Genomic DNA, 13,184 nt, shown 5'->3' with positions numbered 1-13,184 from the left:
GGGGAATAAGAGGTCAGTGGAAGGGACATTGGCAGCAGGCGCACATAAATGCCCAAGAGCTGCAAGCAGTAGCCCTGGTCGTTATCTCATTTTCACCAGCAGTTAGCGCACAGACATGTGCTGTTCCAGACAGACAATATTACAGTGGTAGCCTGCATAAACCACCAAGGTGGCCTGTATTCACCAGGCCTTCACCACGCAGCGCACAGACTCCTGTCCTTGATTCACAGAAACGTTCCATCAGGGCGGTTCACCTCTCTGGGGTGGACAACAAGGCAGCAGACCTCTTGTCCAGAAGAGCTCCAAACAGCTCGGAATGGAGACTGCGTCCTCAAGTGGCGAAACAGATTTGGGAGAGGTTTGGTACTGCACAAGTCGACCTCTTCACCACAGCCGAGCCCACTCATTGCCCTCTATGGAGAGAGACTGGGGCCCCCTGGGAGTAGATGCGCTGGCTCACCACTGGCCACAGGGGCTCGTGTATGCTTTCCCTCCGCTACAGCTATTACCCGTGACACTAGAGAGGATCAGGGTGGAGAGAGCACAGATTTTGCTGGTTGCGATGAGATGGCCGAGGCACCCCTGGTTTGCTCTCCTTACCAACATGTTGTTGGGTCAACTGTGGCAGCTCCCGCTACGCAAGAATCTGAGGCTGTGCTGTCAGTAATTTGGAGCCACGACAGCTTTGGTACAGCTTCCAATTCAGTAGTGGTTGTCATTCTACTTGAAACGTTTTATATACATCAATTGTGTGTTAATTTAAAATAGAAGATAGTTGACAATTAAATGTTACTGACAGTGGTATTATTGATCTAAAGTTACAAAAGGGGGTGTGGCTAGGTGATCTGTTACTTTGTTTATGGTTAAGTGAACGCTAAAGGATGTACTGTTTATTATTTATTAGTCGCTTAACATGACCCGGAACTGTCGCTACTGGCCAGCACTAAACCCGGACAACATTGTACACAAATTGTATTTTCAACACGAGAACAATAACAATAACAATTAATTTGGACGTTTTTGTGTGTGTTCTACTGTGTTGATTGTTTACAAACTGTGTCTTATTATTTTGGGACTGCAACCCGTTGTTTTGGAACAGTGCAGTTCACATTGCTGGGGATTATTTCTTGTGGTCACCAGACCAGGATTAAAATAAATAAACCTGTTTGGATTGTTAACTTTGTGTCTGTCTTCTGTATCCTAATCACATCAGCACTACACCGGAGCACTGCAAACCACTGCCACATGGGCTTTTTTTCTTGTTATAAAGTAGGTGCCATAGCTCGTCCTTTGACGACAAAGTCAATGTGCATTACCAAACTAAGCCTTTAGAATTGTTGTGTAATGAAAGTAACACCAACTGTATATGCTTTGCTGTCCTGCAAAATCAGTGACCTGTTCACAAAGTATTGGCTGCTGCCAAATCAGCCACCTACAACTACAGTACAATAAAAAGCACAGGGACCAAGAGAGAATTGGATTGTGAAGCATGGCATGGTTGTTTTTTCTGTTTGATGTATTTCCTTTTTAAAACCAATTAAAGGGAGCACTGTATCACAATATATCATTCTACCAAGTAATACAGTGGAATAGTTTGTCTTATGTAGGTATACACTTCAATTCAGGCCACTGTGATTTCAGTTTACAAAAGCTCCCTTATTTTGAAAACTCAGTGTTGACAGGTATGAGAATGACTGACTTATTAGCCATTTTACCGTTATGTTTATATATACCACAAGCCATAAACAGAAAAAACACAACATGGTTTGAAGCCATGCGCAAGTTCAGGTCCTTTTGTGCCGCGTAATCATGTGACCTACGATTTAAAAATGAACTAATTTTGACACACTGCAAACAATGTTTGCTTGTGCAGACTTGAGGGGAATACATATATAGTGTCTCAGTGTATGTGTTTGAATGAACCTGGAAACAAATGAAAATAAATGTGCAATGTGTCGTCCTCGCCTCTTGCGATGCACCTGTACATCTACAAGGGAAATTTGCTGAACCTGTATCCTAACGTCAGTATTGACTTGTGTGTCCTTTTGACTGTGCCTGTCACAGTAGCGTCGGGAAGAGAAGCTCTTCTTGCCTAAACGTGAAATAAAAAAGTTTAAAAAATTGCTTCCAACAATGTCACAGGGACGTTTGACTGGACTAGGGCACGTCTGCCGACAACAGGATTACACTGTTGCCAGGCAATAGTGTGTTCAATGTGGAACACCAGCTTAGTTTTAATTCTGTTTACTTACGTTTTGGTGAAGTCTGCTACAAAGGTTCTTCTTGGAAGTCTTTCAGCACTGTGCTTTTGTACACTTTTCTAGCATGTGCATTGCAGCTCTGCTCTGGGTATATAATCTCCCCCAAGACTGTTGCTGTGGGATACAGCTGTGAGTGTGTGGAGGGAGGCCCACTCTGGTGACGGTTTACAGTAACTATCACTGCATTTTGAATAATATCAGTTGGGGCTCAGGCTTTAACATACAGTAAATTAATTGAAGATTTATTTTTCTTGGGTGTATTTTAGAAAACTCTTACCTCCACTGTTTACTGCCCTGTCTGTCTTTCTTTTCTCCCTCTTTGATTATATTGCATTGTTTCTTACTTTTCTCTATTTTCTTCTTACTCCTGAAGATGTTTCAGTTGTATGTTGTGTGGTTTTTTTTTTGAGTTGTTCTTTTAAAACTGTCTTCTTTTGCTCTCTCCTTCTTTTTGCTGTTATTTTAGTTATGTATTTCACAATTTATTCCGCTGAAAATAATAAGATGTATACATTTAGGAGCTCATCTTTAGTCTTCACTGTTGTAAAACTTCATCACTTGACCAAATAATAGATCCAACTATTGCCCCTGTGACATTTGTTTACGGTGAATATTTTTTTCCCTTAAAATTGTCATCACGCTGAGCATCCTTCCTCTCATCCCACAACAAAGCAAAATGACGGACAACAGAAAATTAATTACAAAATATATTACAAAACAAAAATGCTTCAAACACTAAAATCATCATTAGCTTTCAGTGTTTTCTGACTTCCTAAAATTCAAACAAATCCAACCCGTCGATGTAAAGAACTACGACTTTCACAAACTCAACAGATTCCCCAGTGAGAAAGTCAGAAGGATGGTTCTATGCCAAAAAAACTTTAATAGCTATGCGATGTTGACTTCAAAACACATGACTTTCTTGACTGATTCATAAAAGAAATATGGACAGCAGACCTCTGCTCATAGTGGAAAACTAAACGCCCTTCGGGGAAGAACTATAGTTAGGCTACTTCTTGCGGCTTTGGGCTTTATAGTCTCCTGTTGGTAACTATAGTTCTCCCCTCTGGGGCCATAGTTTCCCATTACACTCCTCTCCAGTCAGATTATATATATATATATATATATATATATATATATATATATATATGAATCAGTCCTTAGAAATTCTGGCATGTGATTGGTTAAAACCTAATTGCCCCTTTGACTGCTTTTATTAATTTTTACAAAGTCTGTCAAATTACTGTCTGAATGTACAATCCTTAGTAAGGAATTTTGGGACCAACACTGATGGAATAGAAACAATTATTCCTAAATATGTGATAAAATAGCCTATCCTTCTTTTTAAAGGTGGGGTGCAGTGAAAAATAAAAGTCTTTTCTATACATGTCATGAAGTTTCATTCATATTCATTACTTCTAAGTTGTCAAAATGCAAGTTTTTGCTGTGACAGTTTTAAAAATATCTTCGCTACCTGTACCCGGAAGAGGATGCGTGTGTGACACCAACAATTCATGTCAATAAACGCAGTAAGATGGCGGATGCTGGATTTGAAAGCAATGTCACCGGTTTGGACGATTCGTGTAGGAGTTATGATGTGGATGATGATTCACCTCCACATTCTCTGACATCAGATTCCAATGATCAGAACTTCTACACAGGACCGATTAGGACATACATCTTTGAGCCACTAACCAGACCCAGAGATGACAGGTCGAGGTGGAAGACGTGCTTGCTTTACATACAGAAATTAATGCTTCTGAATGGTTAGAACATGTACTCCTATGCAGTGAATATATTGTATATGATCATCAGTTGCGATGCTTGTGTGCTGACACTTCTGGTTTAAGGTGCATCCTCATCGGGGGCTCCCACTGAGTGCCAGCATCTTTTGTCAATGGTTCGACATTCGGCTCTTCATGGATTAAACTCATGGAGAGATACCAAAAGTTCTGGTGTGTTGGAGCAACCGTACACTACACACTTGTTCACCATGATCACTTCATGGGGTGCATTCCACGTGTGTCTGACACCGTTTTGGTGAGCAGTAATGCACGAAAGCAGTAGGCTGGTTTCGACTAACTTATCCCGATGTGACGTTATGCATACATTAACCACAAGCTTCCACGTAGCACTTAGCCTTAAAACATACACATTAAAACTACAGATACTTTTATTGACATTCCAACAATACCATACAAGTGAAAAAAATGTTCACTGCACCCCATCTTTAATATTATCTTTATAATGATAATAATGATCATAATGATTATATTATTAATGATAATAATAATAATAAATGTATAATTTATTTAAAGCTATTTATATTTTGTTTATAAAAACAAGACTAATTTCATTAAAAAAAAAAAAAAATAATAATGTAGATCACAGTTTCTCAATATAACAATAAAATGAAAACAAGGCAAATTATTCAAGAGGGTGCGACATAAAAGGGGCTTTAATCTTAATTATAATTAATCACTTGGGACTATCATAATGTATGGAAAAAAAAAACTCTATAAGCAGTTACTATTTCGGTTAACATTGTGAACTAGGTATGCTGCTTTATTTGATGCCTTAATCATGACCACCACAGTGATTCACAACTTGGAGGTAGGAGTATGGTGTTTGAAGAAAGTGCGGTGAGTGGGGATGGTAGGTGTCACTGACCGAATATTTCCATCTTTGTCAGTGTCTTTAAACTTGGTGATCAACAACCTTTCTTCCTGACTGTTTTAAAAACAAATGTACACATTAGCCAATGCACCTCTGTCATGCAGAATATATTACTTTCAAACGTCGGTAAACTGCTTAGTTAAAGCTGTCAGAGTTTAGCTAACCCTCCATGGTGCAGTTAGGCCTTTGTTTAGTGTTTGTAAATGAATAAATAAATATACAGACATCGTCCTGTTTCAACCCATCTGTGGTTTTAAGTACTGCTTTTTTACACTAGAAGATGGTGATAAAGGTCCCGAACGTAGCAAAGAAAATCCCTTGTCCACAATATGCATTGTGAAAATAGACAGATTCCAAACTTTAAATGACAGATAATATTATATCCATGCCCTAGCGCTGTTTTATAGCAAAAAGATGACATCCTCTGCATGTCAAAGTCAGTTATTCGTAAACTTTTTAAACCTAGTGTTAATAAAAACACACACACATTTTATATATTTATATATATATATATATATATATATATATATATATATATATATATCTTATTATAAAATTTTTAACTGCATGGCTAAAACATTTTGACTGAAATGCTTGTAAAGGGTTTACTGTAAAGTGTACTATAGTTACACTTTAATAATAATAATAATAATAATAATAATAATAATAATAATAATAATACTAGTGAAACACAATTAATATCACTTTGTATATTATCACCAGATTGAAATGTCCTGGCCAGAATACAATGGGAATCAACAGGAACAAGCTTCTGATAATATCACTTTGGTTATTATCTCACACTGCTTAATATCATCTCAAACTGCTGCAGGATCACGTTTCTTGTCATGAAGCAACTGCTGGTTGTGCAGCCTCTGTTCTCACACAAAGGAAAAGTGCTGGAAACAAAAAGATTTTGATACAACCACAAAAGCTGAAATAATGTACAGAAGTTGATGGTAATAAGTTGCAACAAATTACATTTTACTATAACTTTATATTATTGAAAAAATAGTGCATAGTTTGTTGACTTTAACCACATAAAAGTAATTATTGGAGCTGCTGCTGTTGTTTTCTACTATTGGTTGGAGAAAATGCTTATTTTGCCAGATTAATAATAATAATAGTAATAATAATAATGATGAAAATAATATCAATGACGATAATAATAACTTTTTTTGTATTTTTAAAAATAAAGTACCAATATGTATTTATTTTACTGCTCTGAACAATAAAATATGAAGCTACAATATATTAAACATATTGCATTTGCCACAAACAGTTTAAAATATTACATTATTTGTATAGTTTTTGATTAAGATCAAGATTGGGACATTTTCGTGTTGAACATTCTGGGCATTTGTTCACATCTATTTTAATGTAGTTGGTTGGATTTAGTTCAGTTTCCTGTTTGATCACATTATAACATGTAATATTTAATTTTAGAAGGTGGCCTGATCTTCAAGCGTGTGACCCCTGGAAGTACAGCTTCAGTAGCAATCTGTGACAAACCAGTTTCTAGTCAAATAACGCCCTGCAGTGTCAGAAGATGTGGGGCAGGTTAACTAAAGTTCATATCGCATTGACCTCAATTTTGTAGTGGGGAATAACGCTTGGTACTTCATTTTTATGCAGCCATTGCCTTCACCATAGTATACCAATTTTTTGTAAATCTAAAGTAGTTTTATTGCCAAAATACTATTTGAGTTTATTTTGATTCCTAGTTTGGTTGTGTACCTGTTGATTTGCAGAATGTTGGATAAAAGTGAAACTTCATGTCAGTTGGTATGTGCTTACGCTTGTGCTTTATAGTCATCAGCGACCATGAGCATTTCCAAATGCTCTGTACTCACCCATAGATTCACATGTGTAAAAGTACTGTTTTCTAATGTATCAAATTTGTTTCTACCTTACAAAAAAAATATTGTGCACTGTAGTAAATATGAAGTAATGTTAATACCCAGTTGAAATGTATAATAATAATAATAATAATAATAATAATAATAATAATAATACATTTTAATTTAATTTACCAGTATTTTTTTCTTGACCGGGCATTGTCCATCGTTTTAAACGGTACTGTTTCATTTACTGCAAGTCATTTACACGTTTACAAAAAAATGTAAACATTGTAGCCTTAATTGTATTGCAGTGTTATGTGAGAAGAATAAATCAGATGAATCTGTTTGTATTATTATTATTATTATTATTATTATTATTATTATTATTATTATTATTATTCTCAATCCCAATCTCCAGATAAGCCAGGTGTGTGGTTTAGTCATGATTTTTTTGCATGAATTAATCTTTGCTGGGGGGTCAAGAAGAGCTACTTCCTTGTAGTGACCCCTGTGCAATATCTCTGACGGCGAAAAGCTCTTCAGATCGAACTTACCATGCAATGCTTAAGCAAAGCAATGTTGGGCTTGGTTAGTACTTGGATGGGAGACCACCTGGGAATACTGAGTGCTGTAGGCTGCATGTTAAGCTAAGCATATGTGTGTGTGTATATATATATATATATATATATATATATATATATATATATATATATATATATATATATATAATATATAATATATATATATAGAATCGACTTAGTTAGTCGGAACGAAGATAACGAATCAAGTTGCTGAATCATTCAGCCTTGCCTTCTTTTCTGCCTTTGCTTCAGTTATTTGGAGACAATGTGGTAAGCAGTCATCTGTCAGTAGAATGGTAACTGTAACTTGCTTCTAGCCGTCAGTTACTGTTTTTTTTGTAAAGTTTGGCTGGCATTCACGTACTAGCACATGCCCCAGTTGCTCCTATTTTGCTGATCACAGTACTTCCCTTGTGCTTGTTTTCATGCCTAGACAAACCTTTGCCTGCACATGCAGTACTCCTGTGATCTTAAATGAAAACAGTTGTAATCCACAGGATTGTCTTTTGTGTGACTCATCTGCTTACCCTACCGTTTGTTTCCTGGCTGTTCCATTAAATGTATTTGGAAATATTGTAAATTTCCAAAAAACAAACAAACAAAAAAAAAAAAAGCAATGGTCTATTTTAGTTGGGTCACCACTGAATGTAGTTTGATGTTATTTTCTTATTTTAGGACCTCGGAAACTGTCATCTAATGGGAAAAGTCTGTCTGTTATTGCATGTAATGTCCCACAGCCATTACCACCTGGGGCTCATGGTTATATTCCTTGGCGTACTGCTGCACGGGCTAGGAGGCACAGGTAAGACGAACATGGGATTGTTTTCTTTAGCTGTAATTGAACTTGGTGACCTTTTTCTGTTTATTTATTTTATTTATTTTTTTTTTTTAAATGTACATATCCACACCCTTACATGTAACAAGCTGTTTAATTTGGATTTTACAAAAAAATTGTTTGTGAAATTAAACACATTCCGTACATTACATTATTCCCCTTTTTTTGCGAGGTAAAAGATTAAATACCAGTCCTTTTTGTTTTTCTGTACTGCAGTATTATACTTCTTTTCAGCTAATTAAAACTGAAAGAATATTTCTACATCAAAAAAAAATATGAAGTGAACAAGGCTACTGGCTCATATTTGATTTTTTATTTGCTTACTATTACAAGCTTAGTTTAGAATGTTTTATCCTTTATTCATAACACTTGTTTTGTGTAGGACTATGATGCTTCTGCATCTGCCCTTTTTATGGTTAACTTCAAACAAACCTTGTCAAGTTTTCATCTCTCCTCAGAGGCTGTTCGTCAGTACAAGAGAGTTTGCTTGTTGATCAGACAATTCAGGTACGGTATATAATTTGTGTATTATGGTTGCCAGTAATATATTAAGACTAGAGTAATTTTAATGATTAATGTAGTTCTTATCCTTTTTTCTTGAGGCCTTGAAGTTCAGAAAGTGAGATCTTATTAGTGTCCCCAATAGGCCTCGCATTTTTCTCTGTTTTACATAGATGCAATTGAGGTCATTTTGGGTTATTCTTTTGGAGGTGGTTACCTGTCCTGCCCATCTTAGTCTCAAGCTCAACTTTCTCACCTCCATGAGAGTTTAGATCTATTGGGACAGAGGCTGACTTTGTCCATTTCATACATTAACATTCAGTCAAAATGCCTTCTGCGTTTTTTCTTTTAGTGCGTTTGATATGTTTAATATGTTGTAACTTCAACCGACTACTGCACAGCATATGTTTGCAATGAACTCCTTTGTATATTTATTTCAATGTAAAGTAGATTGAAGTGTGACAGTGGACTGCAAATGTACGCTTGTAACTGCTGTTTTATGAACATTTTCAGATGTACCTTCATTTGTATTTTTGTTTTCAGGCTGGAAGTCCTGTGAAGGTTATTCTAGAAAGTGACTTTTCAGATACAGAAGAGTTGGATGATAATCTGCAGAGACCTACAGCATCCAGCTTCTCAGACAAAATCGATGTAAAACAGTTTAAGAGGCTACAGGTAGAAAATCACGTGCACTTGTCTAGCACTCCAATCAAACTGTTTATTATCATTTCAAAGAGTGTGAGCGAAAATCTTAACAATAAATTAATTGCCTTAATTATATACTTTAAAGGAAAAAAAAAAAAAAAAAAAAAAAATATATATATATATATATATATATATATATATATATATATATATATATACACACACACACACACACACACACACACACACACACACACACACACACATATTCTGAGCATCAAAAGAAAATTACCACATTTGATGTGATCGAAAAATGACAAACTGTGTTAGCAGTGACTTTTTATTGTGCTGAGTAACAATTTAAAAATACGGTGAAAGAGAAACGAGCTAATAGAGGAGGAATGTGTTCATGGCCCAATGTAGAAAACGTTTTGTTTGAATGGATTACTTTAATACATACTGTAACATGTCTGTGCAACACAGTGGTACATTTACAAAGTATGTGTATGGTTATGGTTCTGGTTAACAAAACAAAATGAATGTATCATTGTACAGCTGGAAGTTTAATGCAATTGTACTACACCGTATGCAACACCAAGATGTTTTGTTAACTGGTTATTAGATGGTGCACTGTTTAGTTTATTGCTTTTGTAGTTCATGCAAGCAGCACTGTTTAATACTTTTCTTTTAAAATTTTAATTTTAAAAGCAAAGCTCAGTAACTGAGAAGTTCTTGAAGTGTTCTTGATAAGCTAAAAAAATAGGTTAGTACAGATGTATAACTTGATTTTACTTATTGGTGCACTGTTAATTATTACTTTTTAAATCCATTCATGTACCACTTCAATGGTTTACACTGTTACTACTCTAATTTACAGTAGTAGTGTTATCTGTATTTTGATATTGTACTTAAATTGACTTGAACCAATTATTTTGATATTTTAGAAAACGGAATAGTTTTCTATTAGGAGTTTAACAAAACGAAAAACAACACTGTAAAATTATTTATAGAATAAAATGTTGCAAACAAGGGTTATTTCGAAACTAAACCTGCATCTGTGTTGAACATGTAGGAAGAAAAAAGAAGTACAGTAATCGGTCACGATTCACTCGTCTGACTTTTTACATATCTGCCCTTATGGATGTCTCCAGTGTTATCTGCAGGGAGTTGTATGTTGCTCGTCTTAACTGATGATGGCTGTCTGTGGTTGCTTATGTTGCCTTGCCCCTTCCACTGCTTGTAAGGGGGTGGGAGGGAATGTAGAGTTAGGGTTAAAAACCCTAACGTCGCATTTCCCTACTTTTGTCGTTTTAACTGAGTAATAAAACCAAATACAAATAATTTCTCAGCAAAAAAAATATGTAAAAACCTAATAGTTGATAGTTTAAGCGAGAATGTTTAATTTTACTATAACCATTACAATATTTTATATATAACATTTTATACATTGTTAGCATTTTGGATGTTCGCACTCATGAACAAAAACTTTAAAATGATGTTAGTATAAAAGTATAATTTAATAAAATATATATAAATAAATAAATACATTTCCCCATTTTCAATCCAGTGATCTTTGGCGTGCTAGGCAAACATGCTACTCACTACACTATAGTGACAGGCAGGTAGGGAGAGTAGAGTGAGAGATACAGACCGAGCAGTAACACACAAGCACAACCACACACATTCAAAAATGAGTGTTAGTGTTTGTTTTTTTCATTTTTTACTGGAGATAAACAAACAAACAAACAAACCAGTCTGAGATATCAGCAATTAAAATGTAAGGGAGATACCTCACGCTGTTGCCTCAGGAAGTGCTGTCTGTCCCGGGCAAACCTCTCCCAAGGACTCGGCGGTGGCTGTCGAAATTCTTTATTCAAAGGAACTTCACAAAAGAAGATCCACCACCCCCCACCCTCCATGACAAAAAAGAAATAGAGTACTTTCTTTATATGAGACAAGTGTGGAAAAAAAAATTAAAAGGTCAAATAAACACATTTCCCACTCACAAAATGAAAAGATAATCAATCTTATGGAGTCCCAGTTATATACAGACATGTCATGGTTTACTAAAGATATATGATTTTTCAGGCTGTCTTTTTTTTTTTTTTTTAAATGTATTTATATTTATTTATTTATTTTTTAAACTGAAAACAAAATAATAATAATTAAAAAATAATTATTTTGACGAAAGAAGATTAGACCCTCACGAAAAAGAATATTCTGTTGTGAGGCCAATTCCTTTTTCCAGATTAAACATCAAACTGCAAGAGCTGGACGGAGCATGCTCAAAACCAACATTTTAACCCTCTATAACTCAGGAACAGATTAAGATTTTTTCACCAAATGAGAAAAAAACACTATTCTGGGTCAGTCCCCTTGTACCTTAAAATTGTCAACCAAAAATTCAATGCTATGGGAACTGGAGACTGACAAAGAAAAAAAAAAAGTAAACAGTAAAAAAACATATTTTTAACATTTTTCAACTATCTGAATCTCAGAATCTGCATATCTGAGCAGAACGAAATTGCCCACATCAAGGAATTTAACTGACCCGGGTACAATGATCTCAGTACTGACTGACACTGAACTTTCTCCAGTGTCAAGTGTGTTATTCTCTCAGTGAAAACAAAGACCATGGTTCACTAATTCAAAGATAACACTACTTCAAAGATGACCTATTGTAGTATGAATCATGCACGACGAATGCAGTCATTGCCTGTCCGTCATCTTCACATAACTGCAACCAGGAGCAATCTATGCTGGATAGTTTTTTCAAGTTAAAGGAAATGTAATTACTGTATTTAGCATGTAAGTTTACATTCTTTCCTTTTTCATTTCTTTACTGTTTTCTTTTAAACATAGCTGTAGTAGGGTGATTGCCCTGCACAGGGGGAAATTACTGTTGCTGTAATTTATATGTGGAAACTGGTTTGTTTTGTGTGCTTTTTGGAGTTGTTATGTTTGATCAAATGATTGTTTACAGACGGGTGCTCAATTGAGACTTGCTGCCTGCCTGTCTTCTGTCTGTGCCCTCGGTGCGTTACCATTATTGGCAGCATCACATGACCCATTTGTTTGCTTTCTGTTTTGTGTTTATTAAATCCCACTGGCCTGTGCCAACGAGTACCTTGTCACAGTACCGTTTAAATGTTGATCAGTGTGAAGGAATTTTTAATTCAAATTTGCTGTTTTGTCATTATTCTGATACAGAAAAATGCCAAACCCGATTATAGTGAACACTGATATAACGAACATTTCTCCAGGTTCCATGTTGTTATATTTAGCCTATATATGCACCTATTTTTTTCTGTTGCAACATTATGTTCTACTTCTTTATTTGCTAATTAATGCAACTGAAGATATTGGTGTTTTATTTAGGCTTGATATTTTTGGTTTGTTTTTTCCATTGTCTGCAATATCTCTCGGGTGCAAATGGGATACGTGAACTTTGATTTCCCCAATAAATGTAAATTGCAGGATTGACATATTGGAGCCCCCTTGTGGCTTTAAGTTAAATGTAGTTTTTCTGCCAGATGCTTATATACTTGTCACAGCTGCTGCATGAAAAAAGCTGTTGATTTGAAGGAACCTGGACCACACAGTGTATTAATGATATATAATGTTTGCATACAGGTAGAATTGGAGGAGTGCCGACTCAGGCTAAGGGAAGAAAAAAGGGCAAGAGCCAAGGCAGATGCACGACTGGTTGAGGTACTTATTTGTTTGTTCTTTATATACTGATTCTTTACACAAAATATAATATTTTTTTTTTTTTTAAAGCACTTTTGCTTAGTGGAAATGTTTTTTTCTTCCTGTTGCCTATCGTGCAAGTTCAGAAGCTGGT

At 35.5% G+C, this 13,184-nt stretch overlaps 1 protein-coding gene across 4 annotated transcripts in view; it reads left to right on the top strand.

The window, feature by feature from the left end:
• cep78 (centrosomal protein 78) overlaps positions 1–13,184 on the top strand; it is a 47,324-nt gene that overhangs the window by 21,923 nt on the left and 12,217 nt on the right. For all 4 annotated transcript variants that reach the window (XM_041255927.1, XM_041255910.1, XM_041255918.1 and 1 more), the window contains 4 exons: positions 8,035–8,161; positions 8,653–8,701; positions 9,239–9,370; positions 12,974–13,051. In XM_041255927.1, the coding sequence (XP_041111861.1) occupies positions 8,035–8,161; positions 8,653–8,701; positions 9,239–9,370; positions 12,974–13,051 (386 nt within the window). The remainder of the gene's footprint in view (positions 1–8,034; positions 8,162–8,652; positions 8,702–9,238; positions 9,371–12,973; positions 13,052–13,184) is intronic.

Source organism: Polyodon spathula, chromosome 1, assembly GCF_017654505.1.
Source record: "Polyodon spathula isolate WHYD16114869_AA chromosome 1, ASM1765450v1, whole genome shotgun sequence".
Lineage (NCBI taxonomy): Eukaryota > Metazoa > Chordata > Actinopteri > Acipenseriformes > Polyodontidae > Polyodon > Polyodon spathula.
This window is presented reverse-complemented; position numbering and strand designations above follow the sequence as displayed.